At 32.3% G+C, this 14,949-nt stretch overlaps 1 protein-coding gene across 1 annotated transcript in view; it reads left to right on the forward strand.

Moving 5' to 3' along the window:
- LOC135143264 (discoidin domain-containing receptor 2-like) overlaps positions 1 to 14,949 on the forward strand; it is a 200,038-nt gene that overhangs the window by 25,301 nt on the left and 159,788 nt on the right. The window contains exon 2 of the mRNA XM_064075137.1: positions 6,954 to 7,064. Within this exon, the coding sequence (XP_063931207.1) occupies positions 6,974 to 7,064 (91 nt within the window). The 5' untranslated portion in view covers positions 6,954 to 6,973. The remainder of the gene's footprint in view (positions 1 to 6,953; positions 7,065 to 14,949) is intronic.

Here is a 14,949-nt window from a genome sequence, read left to right on the forward strand (position 1 = left end):
TGCAGAGAAAGTTTAGGTAGTGGAATTCGAAAACAGAAAAGAAAAAATAAATGTAATGAAAAGCAAGAAGAACTTAAAAGGGTCGTCAATTTACATAAATGATTATTATCTGACGAAAACGGAAAGAAAAATTCAAAACAAGATAAAAGAAGAGGCAACAAAAGAGAGAAATAAAGGAAAAATGGTAAGAATGGGATATAAAAAGTTACTGTAGACGGCAGAAATTTTGAATGGAATGAAGAAGAGGGCAGACTTAAGAAGGCAGAAAATTTTTAGTAAAGAGCCAAAAGAGAAGGAAGAAAATGAGGAAAATTGGAAGGAAACAAGGCAAAAGAAAAGGAAAAGGAAAAAAGGATGCAGATAGGGAAATCGGAAAAAGGGAAGCTGGTACAAAATTAAGAAAAAAAGGGGTGAAGGTAATGTTTTGGAATCTCCAAGGGTTGCGAAAAAAGGAAAAGGAGTTCTGGGACTACGTGGGAAAATTTGATGTTATGGGGCTAGTAGAGACTTGGGTACAAAGTGAAAACTGGGAGAAATTAGAAGAGACACTACCACAAGAATATGTGTGGCAGTGTCAAGGGGCGACAAAGGGAAAGAAAAAGGGGAGAGCAAGCGGGGGAATAGTAATGGGAATTCGAAAAGAAATGCAAGAATTGGAAAAGGGAAGTAATAATAAAAACAGACTAATGAAGAAAGTAATACAGCTGGATAACAATCGATGGCAAATAATAACCATTTATAGCAAGAAAATGGAGGAAACCAAGATAAACATAGAAAAGGAAACAAAGAAAAAGGAGGTGAAAAATACTTATAGGAGAGGATTTTAACGCAAAATTGGGCGATAACGGGACAAGAATAATAGATAAAGAAAAGGGAGAGAAAAGAGGATCAAAAGATAAAGCAAATAACAAAGAAGGGAAAATATTGCGGCAGATAATAGAAGAAATAGGATGAGAAATTTTGAATGGAAACAAGGAAGGAGATGAAGAAGGAGAATGGACGTACTAAGCTAGGGAAGAATCAATTATAGACTATGGGATTATCAACGAAGAGGCTTGGGAAGAAATAGAGAGTTTCAAAGTGGGGGAAAGGGTAGAATCAGACCACATAAAAATGAATAAAAATAAATAAAAATCAAAGGGAAAGAGCAAGAGTACGAAAAACAAGACAGAAGAAACGAAAGAAAAGAAATAGAAAAAAGAATCTGGGATGAAGAGGGAAAGATACAGAAGTAGACTAGAAAAAAAGAAATTCGAAGTAAAAGAAGATATAGAAGCTATGATACCGGAACTGAGCAACCTAATTGTAGAAGCTACGGAAAAAAGAAAGATATACATATGGCAAGGGAGGAATAATGGATGGAACTGGGAATGTAGTGAGTTGAAGAGAAAAAAGCAAGGGAAAAAAGGAAAAAAGAAAAGAGAAGAAATGAAAACAATGATTAAAAGGGAGAAGTATGTAAAAAAAAGGAATTGGAAGTAAATGTGAAAAAAACAAAAATGGTGGTGTTTCTGAAGATAGTAAGAAAGGTGAAGGAATAGGCATGGAGAAGGAAAAACATGGAACAGGTGAAATAATTCCAGTACTTAGGATATACATTAAAGAGCAATAACTCAGATAGAGCGCATATTCAAGAAATGGTCCAAAAAGCGAACAAAGTGATAGGAATAGTATGGGAGAGAGAAAATTTGGACATGATTATAAGAGAAGAATGATGATGTTTGATAGTTTGATCAAATTATGTACAAAGCTGAGATTTGGGGATGGAGGGCATATGAAGAAATAGAGAGGGTGCAAGAAAAATACTTGAAATGGACATTGGGAATGGAAAAGTATACACCGGGGTATATAGTGAGAGAAGAAACAAAGGGAGAAAATGAGAGTTCAGTGAGAGAGGTGATTGCAAAATATTGCAAGAATATTGGAAAGAAATAAGAAAGGAAGGGGGAAAACATGTTTGGAACGAAAGAGACAAGTATTATGAAGGAAAGGAATATGCATGTGAAGAAATAAAGAGAATGAGAGAAATGGGAAGGAGTATCAAAGAAGAACTGAGCGTAAGAGATAAGGATATAGATAAGCAAGAACGCAGATCGAGAATATCGGAGTCTAGATATAATGCAGAGTATAGAAAAATAGTAAAGGATGAAGTACCAAAGTACACAGAGAGAGAGTATAAAGGGGAAAAGAATGATGGCGAGATTTAGGTGTGGAAATGAAGAGGAAGACAATAATTTTTGGATAGATAAAATTGACAGAAAGTGTAGGATATGTTGGATCGAGGGAGAAGCAATAGAGCATATGCTGGAAGGATGTGAAGGATTGAGAGAATCTCAGAAAAATTGGGAAGAAGCGCTAAACGAGGATGGACGAGAACTGGACTGGATGAAAGAAGTATGGAAGATAAGGGAACTATGGCAAGGGATGGGCAAGCAGAAAGAATAGAACATTTGTTATATAAAACTCGAATATTTATTTTATTTTATTTATTGTTATTTTTATTTTTATTGATTTATCTGATGTAGATTAAGTTAATTTATACCCCTACTGGAAATATTATTATGCCTGTAAGGCAAATAATAAATTAATATTACTACTACTACTATTAAACTTAAGTTCTGATATAATTTAGGACTATTCAAAATCTTTTTAGCTTCCTTGATTGCTGTAGATGAAGTATCATCAAATTTTGACATGATTTCTTTCATCTCACAGGAATATTTGAAGTAAAATAAAGCAGCGTCAAGCCATATACCCCATCGTGTAATGACAGGTTTAGGAGGCAATGTATTGTATTGTACATCTTATATTTTTATATACTTGTGTTCTTAAAGGGGCTTAACAAAAATCTTTTTCATATTATCTATTAATTCATTCATTTACCAATGGAACTTGATTTCGTACTTCTTCCGCTATTCTGTTTACACCGTGCAACGTGCAACTGCAATCAATCAAATTTGAATAAAATACTTTTAAGTAAATTCCAGCTTTGACCACATATGACGCAGCAACAGAAAGCATTAATACGATTTTATTAAATGGTATAGCATTTGGTAAAAATATGTTGGTTAAACTTTCTTGAACAAATCTACTTATAATGACATTATTCCTCTTTTCTAACTCTTTAACAGCAATTAAATAAGAATCTGACACAAAGTTTGCAGATAAAGTACCAACTAATAAATCTGCTATATATCTGCCGCATACATCTGTTGTTTCGTCAACAACAAAGTAAATAAAGTTATTTTGCAAACATGTCTTAATTTTAGCAACAATTTCGGTACATTTATCTACAGTTGTTTTCCTGAAAGTGTTTTCGTCTAGAATGGTCATTTTACAGTATTTTTCCAAAAATGGATTAAATGTAGGATTACTTAACTTATTTATTATGGAATATTCAACGCAAGCATGGCCTGGCATAAATCGAACTTGAATGTTTCCTCTTCATTTTTGGCTGTATTAGCAGATAAAGTTTCTCGTATTGATGTTTGAGTTACACTGGTTTGGTTGAGTTTCTTTTTTCACAGTTTCTTTTGTGAAGAGGCATTCTGCAGTGTTCGTCTATAAGATGTTTTTTTGTACTCGAAATCTATAAAAAAAAAACTGAAGTGTAATTATTTATGCAAGAGATACCTATTATCGACATTGAATAACATGCAAAACATATTTTCAATTTGGTTCTCTTAGACTTTGCTGTAAGGACTGAACATATTATATTTTAAAAAACTAACTGCTTTGACGCAAGGTTTGCAAAAAACACTATCTCCATCTAGAACTAACCCTTAGTAGGGCCGAATCCACGATGATAGTTTGGATGACATTTTTCATTTTTTTAATTATTCGTAATATCACTTCTTTGTCGCCAAGGTCGTAGACGAGTGATGAATGAATTTTTAAATCGAAGAATGAAATAACTACAAATCCATTCTAGGTTTTACCCCTCTTCCAACCGTTCTTAAATACATTTGCAGAACTATCTATATTTTCAACATCCTGCTTAGAGACCGTTAAGTAAAGAATTCCAGTAATACGCTATAAATGAAGTCTTGGAAACACCCGTCGGCATTCTTACTAGAAAAGGTCGGTACTTATTTACCTGCATACTGCCAATAACTAACTGTATTAAAATTGTATTAAAACTAAGATTTTCACCAATTACCACGAAAAATACACCAAACATTTTAAAATATGCATAAAAATGCACTTAACATTAAAATATGCAATAAATGCAAAAAGATGCATTTTATATTATCCGAGTCTTACACCATCATCATCAGAACCATCTACCTTGCACCAGCAGGAATCTTTGAATGCAAAAAATGTGTATTGTAATAATTGTACGTTCAATTTTTATAAATAATAAAAAAATATGTTGGCATTCATTATATAATCGTAACGAATAGTACTCGGGCAGTAGAAAATAAACAAAAAATGTTAACCTCTTAACTCGACGTATTATCAGAAACACCACCCTTTTGTTTGAATTCACACAAGAAACATATGTAGAACATTTTTATTCTTTTACCAGCGTTGTGTAAAATTGTTTCAAAAGCTCCACTTGATGCCAGAGATGTTAGTATAATGGCTTGAACTTATTTTGGGCTTACGTTGCGGTGAAGATTAAAACTAACTTACCTCAACACACCTAAAAGGCAACAACAAAATATGAACTTGAGAATATCATAAAAACTAACAGGGTAATGAATATCTATTAATTTTTATGTAATGTCATTGTTTTTAATATCTTTCAAACCCAAAGATATTTTATTGCCGCTTGTCTGTTATCTATCGCCTATCAGTTTCTGTCGTCTGTTTGTTAGCGATTCCACTAGACCGATAGTCTGAAACACCACAAAACTTATTACCGTTAAATTTTGAGGTTGTTCTAAGGATAATATCATGTAGCTGGTAAAACACTAACCAAAATTTGTTTAATCATCACGTAGCCATGCTCTTTTGTTTGTAATATTTTCTCGACGTTTCAGGACCCCTAGAGGATGAAAACATATGTCTACCGTTTCCGTCTGTTTTGTTGCCCCCACCTTCAATTTGATGACGTGTCATCATCATTTTGCGTAATCAAGGTTATCCGAGGTTTATGAAATAATATGCTTCTATACTCGTTTTCAATTTGACCAATTTTAATGGTGACCACTATAAATTAAAATAAAGCTATGTATAGACTGTTAAAGTACAGGTAAAGAAGCTTGCTAAAGGCATGCTTCAAGTGAGTTTTTCCATAATAAAATTCTGTAATGACGTTACCAATTTTACCAAAGCCGCGTATATCAATTTGAATAGGTGGAGTGTAGTATTAAAAATAATACGAGAGTTTTCGTGCAACGTTTGATGCAATGGCGTTTACCTTAAAACGGTGGTTGGCTTAGACAACAATTTAGCGTAACGCTATTCAAATACGCTTGCATTTGATCTCCTATACTGTGAAGTTTAGCGTTTACATTGAACCAACGTCGCTAGGCAATGCCATAGTATCAAGTGTCATCCATTAATAATTATAAAAGATTAATAAACGTCTCAAAGTTGTACGAAAACTCTCGAAGTCTGTGTATACTGTTTGGAGTACGGTATATAAGTATTTACCGTATGTTTACCGTTACCGTATTTTTAACGTACGTTCCACGAAAACCCTCTAATAATACTACTGCACAATTCATTCATTTTTTAATTACCCTGTGTAAGAAATTTAAAAAAATATGAATGCATAAATGAACCACAAGTATAAACTCATAATATTTTGCATATTTTAAATTTATTAGGTAAAATTTTCATCATTCTTTTGAAGGGCATAAACAGATACATTTTGATTAACGACGATTAACCATGTTTTAGGAAAACCTTATTAAAACTTTTGCAAAATGCTGATATACAACTGTAATTTTTTTTTCCAAGAATCTGAATGTCTAAGTCATAAATCACATGTGTAGGAGTATACATTTTGGAGATAACGTCTTCCCAGTGTTGGTAGGGATGATCAGACAACTTTCGTCGTTTTACACTATATTCCTAACACACCTAGAAATAAAATCTGATAACAATCGGTGCAGTAGTTTCCAGATTATCTGTCTAATAAAAATCGACACAGACGACAGATAGACAGACGGACGGATAGAAAGTAGCTATTTGACCATATTACAGTACTTCCAGAAATAAAATGAGTAGCGGAATATATCTTGTTTCTTTGTAGATATAATTAATAAATGTTTGCAATTTCCGTAGTGAAATAATTAATTCAGCCTCCAACACCACAAACCATTACTTTTAAGAAATTAATGGAAAATGTAGGTGTATAACTTTATCTACCTATGCCTAGTCTGAGACCGCGTGTGGGCTTAAAGAATAAGTTCAAGTCGATTATGGGGGTATGCACTGAATTATTAATAATTAGTTTGCTTTATTCATTTACGAAGTATTGACGGGTATTTCATCTCATGTTTCGTTCCACAACACAAATTAGGAGGACTCAACACCAGGCTTTAGATCCTATAGTACACATCAATTTAAATGTCTTCATTAAAAAAAAAATGGTAAAATCTGTCATTAATCAAGGTTAAACTTACAAATCATTTTGTATGTATTTTACAATCCATTTACAGGTGGATGCTAAGCCTGTAGAGCCCTTTTACTACAATTTAAACAAAAATTTGAAGTTTTAATTTAAAATAGCTTGCGTAGTTTCGTTAGCTGGTAATTACAGCGTTGGTCGAATTGTTTCATTAAGGATCCAAAATTCCCACATCGAAAACTAGTTAGTGTTAGACCTTCTTGAATAATACGGACTATTTAGTGAAACAATAGTAATATTTGTTAAGGAGTGTATCATAATAATTATCTAACAGTTGAGAAGACGGCGTCGACAATTCCCAGGGGATGTATACTTAGGAGCCAATACATTGAACAGAGTAATCACAACTAATGTTAATATTACATTTTAGGTTCATGTGACCCACAGCGGATGAAAATGTGGATCTCCAATGAGTTTGGATTTCTGGTGTTCTCAGTGGCAACTTTCAGTTGGTTAAATGTTCTTGCAGCTTTCGAAACAAGTAAGTACAAACACAGTTTATAGGTTTAGTTAAGTTATAGGTTTTAAACTAAATTAAAAAAAAATATAACACTTTAGAACAAAACTCAAAAAAATCCTTTACGAGCTTACTCATTTGTCTAATGTAGAGTTTCTCAGAATATTTGCCATAATTATATTTTTCTAGAATTACTGTAAATCTAAGCCTCCTCTAAGCATTTAAAAGGAATTAAGATAACAAAATAAATCAAACTTTGAAACGATGTATCGATTAAATATTTTTTTAATTCTAACATATTGAAAAATAACAATTAAAGCTAGATTGTCATTAACACAAATAAATTATTGCTCTGTGGAAGTGAACACAACAATTTCAATTTAATTGGATTTCACATGTACAAATATTATTATTGTACATATAAAGAAACATGGTATGGTTAAAGAACTACCAACTCTCATCATTATCTTCATCATTGGTGAAATGTAGCTGCAATTTGTAGCTTTCAAGTGGATCGTCTAACTCACACTGTAAACAATGTGTTTTATTATAACTTTGGTCACAAAAAGGGCCCGCTGGACCCATCATGCCTTTTACAATTTTTTACGTATCTGTCATAGTTTTGTCATTTCAAGGCCACAGTGCGTCACAGGGGAAAATGATTTCACTTTACAGCAGCACTCCAATAACCTTGTTGCCTATTCTATTAAAGTGGATTTTGTATTAAGATAATAATTTACAATACTAATGGCGCAACAGATGGGAGGAACAGTTTACAGCAAAACAATTGACACTAATTGCAGGCTAAACTAATCAGTATTCAGTAATCACAAAAGAAAGTGATTACAAAATAGAGCTGATCGTACGATAAATGAACACAAAAACTGTTGTAAGTGTAAATATATTCAAGGAATTTTAATGAAGTGTTAAGAACATAATTAAAAAAACTGATCTGTGTGATTACCTCAAGGTAATCTTCTTACTGCAGATCATCATCCAAAAATTAGTCTTCAATTATAAATTATTTAATCTTCCATCTTTTTAACAACTTAAGTATATATTTCCATTAATTAATAATTTAGCATATTGTAAATAATTACTTAATTTTAGCTTCTAGGTAATTTTTTTAATCGTTTATTTTAAAGGATAATAATTTCCTTTAAACTAAAGTGTTTTAAGACTTCATTTATTGATTTATGTATTTGGTTTGAAATTGACCTTACAAATACGGTTTCTTACACAATTTAAGTACATTACAGTTACATAAAATTAAATATTTATTAAAGTTTACCTCAATTATTTTTCGAAAAGGAAAAAATACATAGAAATAGTGGAGCAGCTTTTTAAGCACTCTTAAGGCCCAATTCTGAATCAAACCTGTTAAAATTTAAAGGTTGTTAAAAAATAAACAGCCAATCAGGTTTACGAATTTCACTCGTTACTATGGAAATTTGCAATTTAATACCCTTTAAATTTAACAACTTTGATTTAGAATTGCCCCTTTAATATTTTTATCACAAACAACTATCGGACAATATTCAACGTCAAACTGATGCATAAAAAGTAGGGATTTTTTTAATCCAATTTCGTTATGAAAGTTACGTTATTTCAAAATTGTTGACAGTTGTCAAAAGTCAATTTTTTCATGACTGTCATTTCATTTCATAACTCATCAGTTACGTAATGAGAATTCATTTCATAACTCTTTCAATTGATGTGAAATAACTTCTCGGAGGTTCTCCGGGAAAGTTAAAAATTCAAAAGCAATACGTTTTTATGGTTTATTATTTAAATTAAACACAAGATTAGTGCAAGTACAGTTCTTAAAAACAATTTGGCTTGACTCTGAGGGCACGCGTTTCTCCTCTACTACTAACACCCACATTTGAATTCTGGTCTAAAATATTGTTGGCAATTTTTTTCTTATTAGTTAAAGAGCTCTCGACGTAACCTTCGCCAGAATCGTTCATTTTACAAAGCCAATTGCCACTTTTGACTTTTGGTTCAAAACAATGATTTACTTGCTTTTGAGACGACTGCCTACTTACCCATTTGCATATGCCATATTTATAAAAATTTGTCATAACAAAATTAAAAACGTATTTAAATGGTTAAATTCAACGAAACTGGATAAAATTTTGTACATAATACGTTTGACTCGCCTAAATTGCAAAATTCCCTTCGGTCGTTTTGGCAAACTGTTAGGACTCGTCAAACAATATCCCACTTTTCATAACTAAATATGTAAATAACTATAAATTTACTGAAAGTTGTTACAATATTAAAAAATGTTTTTAAGTTTTGCACCTCTAGAGAACGAGGAGGAACAAATCAATAAAACGAAGTAAATGTATAAACACCCAAGTGTTAATTTTCTATGCATATGTTAGAGCATAAATGTATAAACACGTGGGTGTTTATACATTTATGCCCTAACATGTGCATAGAAAATTAAAAATTTCTTCAAAAATTTTTAGTTTCGAAAATCGAATCAATAAATTCCTGGTATCGTAGTTATTTTTTTTTAAGTGTGATTAAACAAGTCTCTTCTATGTAAAAATGTTTTTTCGGCTACTGATTTCGTGTCAGTAATTCGGATGTTCTAAGAATAAATCTCAAAAAAAGAACTAAGTCTATTTTTAATAACGATAAATTAACAATTATAATTTTATTCCTTCAATAAGGCATACAATTTTTATATACCTAAGCGCAAGAATATATATACTTTTTTTAAGATAAAAGAGAAAGTCGTAGCTTTGTCCAGGTAGGGTTTTACTGTCAATGTAGGTAAGTAACTCGAATTACACGACTGATTATTACACAGTGATTATGTACAAAATAATTCCGGCGCAACTTGACTATACTCTCGTGGACTCGATTGACTGAATAGTCATCATTCCCGAAGGTGGCCTCTATTTAAACCCATACTTCCTTGTAGACGTGAGGCGATCGGGATGTTTCTGGATTTCCATTCGCGACTTCCGCTTCCAGGCTCTTCCTTTAGCGCTCCGCCGCTCGGTGGCTGTTATTGACGATGAGTCATCACCAGCGTACAGACCAGAAAGTTCTCAAAGGCCCATAGGCGTCGTACCAGGAGACATATGGGTTTATTTAGTAACATTACACTAGCTTAGTGAAATATAGAGATGAATAGACAAAACAATATGTATTAAAACTCGCCCGCATGACTATGATTATACATACAGTCGATGGGTTGATGTAAAACTCAAGAACATGAACTTCTTTTTAAAAAATGTGGATGATCTATATCACACAATTATTTGAAAATTGAAATTAAATACTTTAAATCGCAAATCGTTAAATCTGTCTGGAGATGCATGAAAAAATGTAATTTCCTACATCGATATGTATTATTTGCTAGCAGCACTAAATTCCAATAACTATATCAAAGATGCCTTTCTTTGTTAGTACATTAGAAGTGTTACTGAACCAATATATCATTAACTAGAAAGTTAGTTAATTACATTATTACATGTTTTCCTGAACCGCCCAATGTAGGAAGTAACAATTTTACAGATCGTTTGTTTAAGGAAGATGCAGTTGACATATGTTGTTAGATAAAATATTAAGCATCTCATACCTAAACCTTTGTCCCCGTTAATTATAATTTATTCAGTTATAAATTCCAAACATTTAAAAGCGACTGGATTGCGTTATGATAAGTTACTTAGGACTGGAGATTAATAAATCACAGCTGTGTGACTTTTATTAATATTAAGTATTACATCAGTACCTGTAAGATAACATTTACATTTGTTGAAAAGCTGATAACCCATATTTTATACCTAGTCGAATTCATAAAACATTTTCGTAACAAAAAATGTTCATTTAAGATGTTACGCATTACAAATTTTATTTCAAATATTCTCACAATTACTTGAACTGGACGTTTTTTCTGGTCTATTCATGCCAAATCTTTAAAGAAATGGCTTGGATATTGGATACGTAAACAGAAAACCGCAACTCATAAATCACCAAACGGTCTCAGTGTAACATATGTTTGTAGATATATCGGTGCTTTTACGTCGAAAACCACAAAAGAATTTATTTTATGAACATGTCCACGGTTAGGGTAGCACATGACAACGTTTTATGATAATGTATTACTATAACGTAAAAGTCATTTTATTTACAAAATGTTACACGAGATCAGATTTTTTTTGAACTGCTAAATCACCGCACTGCTTTGGCAAATAGGAGAAATATATACATAGATAAAATATTTTTTTGGTTTCGTGCTTAAACAGTACACACACACTTCATAAATTATAAACGTTGATGTCACTAATTTTATTTTTTTAAGATAGCGTCCATATATTATGCATTACAATGAAAAAAATATGAGCGGATTAAATCTAAATTAAAGGAAGTTAAAAAACTTAAATTGCGCCACTTAATCATCGTTAATAGGTCGTTATTTGATGGCTTGAGGATTAAAACTTCGATTAATTGGAAATTATAAAACTCTATCTACCATTCAAGATAACAGCCAGTATAAATAGTAGATTTTGTTTAAACTTTTTGTCCTCTTCCGAAAAGGCAAATTTAGCTAATTACTAGATATGTGCTGACAACTAGTTAAAAGCCCTTAAGTGGTTTATAATAGCCTTCTTGTTTTAGTAAACTTGTTGCAGAATACGCAAATAACCGCCTTTTCTTATGTACATGTTTGACTATATACAGGGTGCCGTATCCAAGCTTAAACATCAGGCATTAACATAGGGAATTTGTTTTTATATTTTATAATATATCCCCAGATCACTTTAAAGGTAATATTGAGTGATGAATTTGTGGAGGTAAAGGAGGGCTATCAGTCTGTCAAATCATTGCACCCATTTATTGTAAAAAGGTTTTAAAAATCGTATTTTGAAATTAACAGTCGGTCCGATTTATAGCGAAACGATCCGTCTTAGTTCGAAGACCGCGTTCTTAAATTAGCCATGGAAAATCGAAATCAAAATGAATTTAGAAATTATGCCTGAATTTTCATTCAATAATCACTAAACAACTCAAATTGAATTATTTTATCCATTATACCAGTGTGATGATTACTGTAGGACAAATTAAACGGAATAAATGCACAAACTGGCCCATCTATCGGTGAATCCCTCCACGATACTCCTAGTTGTAGTGCGGAACCCTGTCACACGAACCATCTCCGATTACACCCAGGCCGTATCCAAGAAGCCCGAGATGAAGACCTTCGAATAGCTCCTCTTCCTCAGCAGCTCCCTCGGCAGCATGGTTGAGGCCCATCAAGCTAGGGATTTACTCGTGCTAACTCACTCAGAAATCACTGAACAACTAAAATTGAATTATTTTATCCAATGTGATGATTATTATTATTATAGGACTAATTAAGCGGAGTTAAATGCATAAAATATTTTATGAGGTGATGTTGCTAATGCTGGTTGATTTTTATTTATCCTTAAAATGCTGTTTTACTGCGATTAAATGAAAACGCGAGGGTCTACTTGTTCTTACCATGTGATGATAAGATTTACCATTAAAACAACAACTGGCGGTTTTCAAAAGAACCTTTTAACAAAGTATTTAGATCACGACAAATAACAAAATTTAACAACAATAATAGGTAACGAATGACGTAACAAAATATTGCATAAATCTGGAGGAGTATTGCAATGTTTACAAGAATTGTTCAAAACGGCCGCCGTCTGATGCTGTACAGTAAGTAAGTCGGTCTTCAAAACTCCTACGCGTGTTGATCAGCATTTGAGGTGAAATCTGAAGGCAATATTGTTGGATTCCCTGTTTCAGCAAGTTTCTGTTTGCATAGCTGGTATTGTTCGAATATAGACGGTCATGAAGGAAACCCCAAAGAAAAAAATCACTGGTTAAATCCCTATGAAATGTACTAAAATTTGCCAAAAAGCCGTATAAATTGATTTTTGGTTCTGGTTGTTAAAGAGATCTCAAAGATCAATATGATGCTGGCCGGATGTATAAAAAAATATATTTTTTACCAAATCCACACATTGCAAACAAAGGTAAAATACAAGATTACTAGCGTGTGAACTATTAAAACTTAAAGAGATTTTCTCATGTTGAATGTATAAATTGAAAAAAAAAAAGATTTTGCAGATTCACCATTAATAAAATAACATTATCAAACTTTGAGAAGGTTTGTTTGTATTTTCTGAGATGTCAATACCAGCGAATTAGACACAAAATATCTATGAACTTTGTCCAAGATTCTCAGACTTCAACTTCGAAGTATGCGTATATGATGACATGATAAAGTTCTCCAGTTCATGCTATACTTACCCTGCATAAATATATTAAAATTTGATGTTTAAATTTTACGGAAAGTTATATTCGTTTGAAATGAATAATAATAAGCTTTTCCAGGCGTGTATTTGTACAATATACAAATCTGCGCAGATAAAGATATTTGTCGAGGACAAATTAAATTCAAATACATTTTTAAGCAAACCACTCTAATTAGATTATATTGGAAACTTTTTTGTTTCTTTCCCTAAAGCAATTTAAAAATATGTAAAGGGCGAAAATTCATAAAACTCAATAAAACGCAATTCGCATTCAATTTAAATAAATTCCATAACATCATTCTGGCTCCAAATTAATCGTGAAGTGCTCTCTCAACTCCCAGCGCCGTGCGATGTCATAGAAACAGCCGCATTTGTAGCAATATCAGCCTACTTCTTGTTATAAGCCTCCCATGATACACATCTTACACTAGCATTTAATTTAATCTTACATATAACTAGATTTCGGGAAACGCGCCATCTGGAAATATTTGATTGTGTATGCTAAGAGTGGTGTAATAGAAAGGATTTAACCCTCAACATCGTGTCAGTCACTGTCTGCTGACCGGGAATGTTCAATACACCGTTCAGGAATGTTAACGGGCGTTTGGTCAAATGGAAAGCACTTCATAACAGACGTCGCGCTCCCCAACCTATGGTAAGTTCATTTTACCAGCAGACATCCAAATCTGATTAGAGACTATTGTTACCGAGGATTTTATTCTGATGTAGTTGTAACCTCTTTCTAGAGTGGCATTTTTTACAAAACTTTTTGTCGGAGTTTGTGACTCGGTTCATTAAATATTAACTAGTAGATTTATTTGTACGGTCCTTTCGATAAAAAAGGGAAAACATCATTTTTTACAGTTACAGACAGTATAAGGTCTCCAGGGACGCACAAAAAAGCAGAAGGAAGATACTTTGAAATGACAATAATTTGTAATGTTTTGATGTCTGTTTCAGTTTCCTTTCCGGCTTTTAACTCCACTTGATTTAATGTATCCTAAGTATTAATTCTATGCATAGTATTAAATAGATATCTAGTATTCATCTCGAACTAATGACAGAAATTAAGCAACACGGATAGAGTGGTAGTATGATATTTCAATAAATTATATTGCGAATTATATATCTTAGGAATCTTTATCGAAACTTGTGTACATAAATTTATGATAAATTGGTTGTGAAGTTTCAAAGCCTATGTGTTAAACAAATTTTCAACAAAACAGAACGGAGAACCAGAAAAAAATACGAAACTTGTGTATATAAGTTATGAAACCCTTTTTCATTGAAATTTACTACGTTAGAATTTGATAGTTTGTTCAGAAAATGTTACTGTTTTTATTCAACTAATATTAAATCAAAAATTTAAATGAAATGCATGTCCAGCAAATATGGTCAGGTATGCACATGAAGGTTTTTATGCCAAAATATTCCTAAAACTTTGAGTTTGTTTTCCGTCAATTATTAGGCATACTATTAAAGCACTCCCTATTGTGCCTTATAATACAAAATATCCCAGATTTTTTAAATTTCTTTCTTTATCTGATATTTTGCTCGAACTGCAGAAATTTACGAGTACAACAAATGTATGAACATTG

Source organism: Zophobas morio, unplaced genomic scaffold, assembly GCF_036711695.1.
Source record: "Zophobas morio isolate AGI-343-1 ecotype UQ-CSIRO unplaced genomic scaffold, CSIRO_AGI_Zmor_V1 ptg000058l, whole genome shotgun sequence".
NCBI lineage: Eukaryota > Metazoa > Arthropoda > Insecta > Coleoptera > Tenebrionidae > Zophobas > Zophobas morio.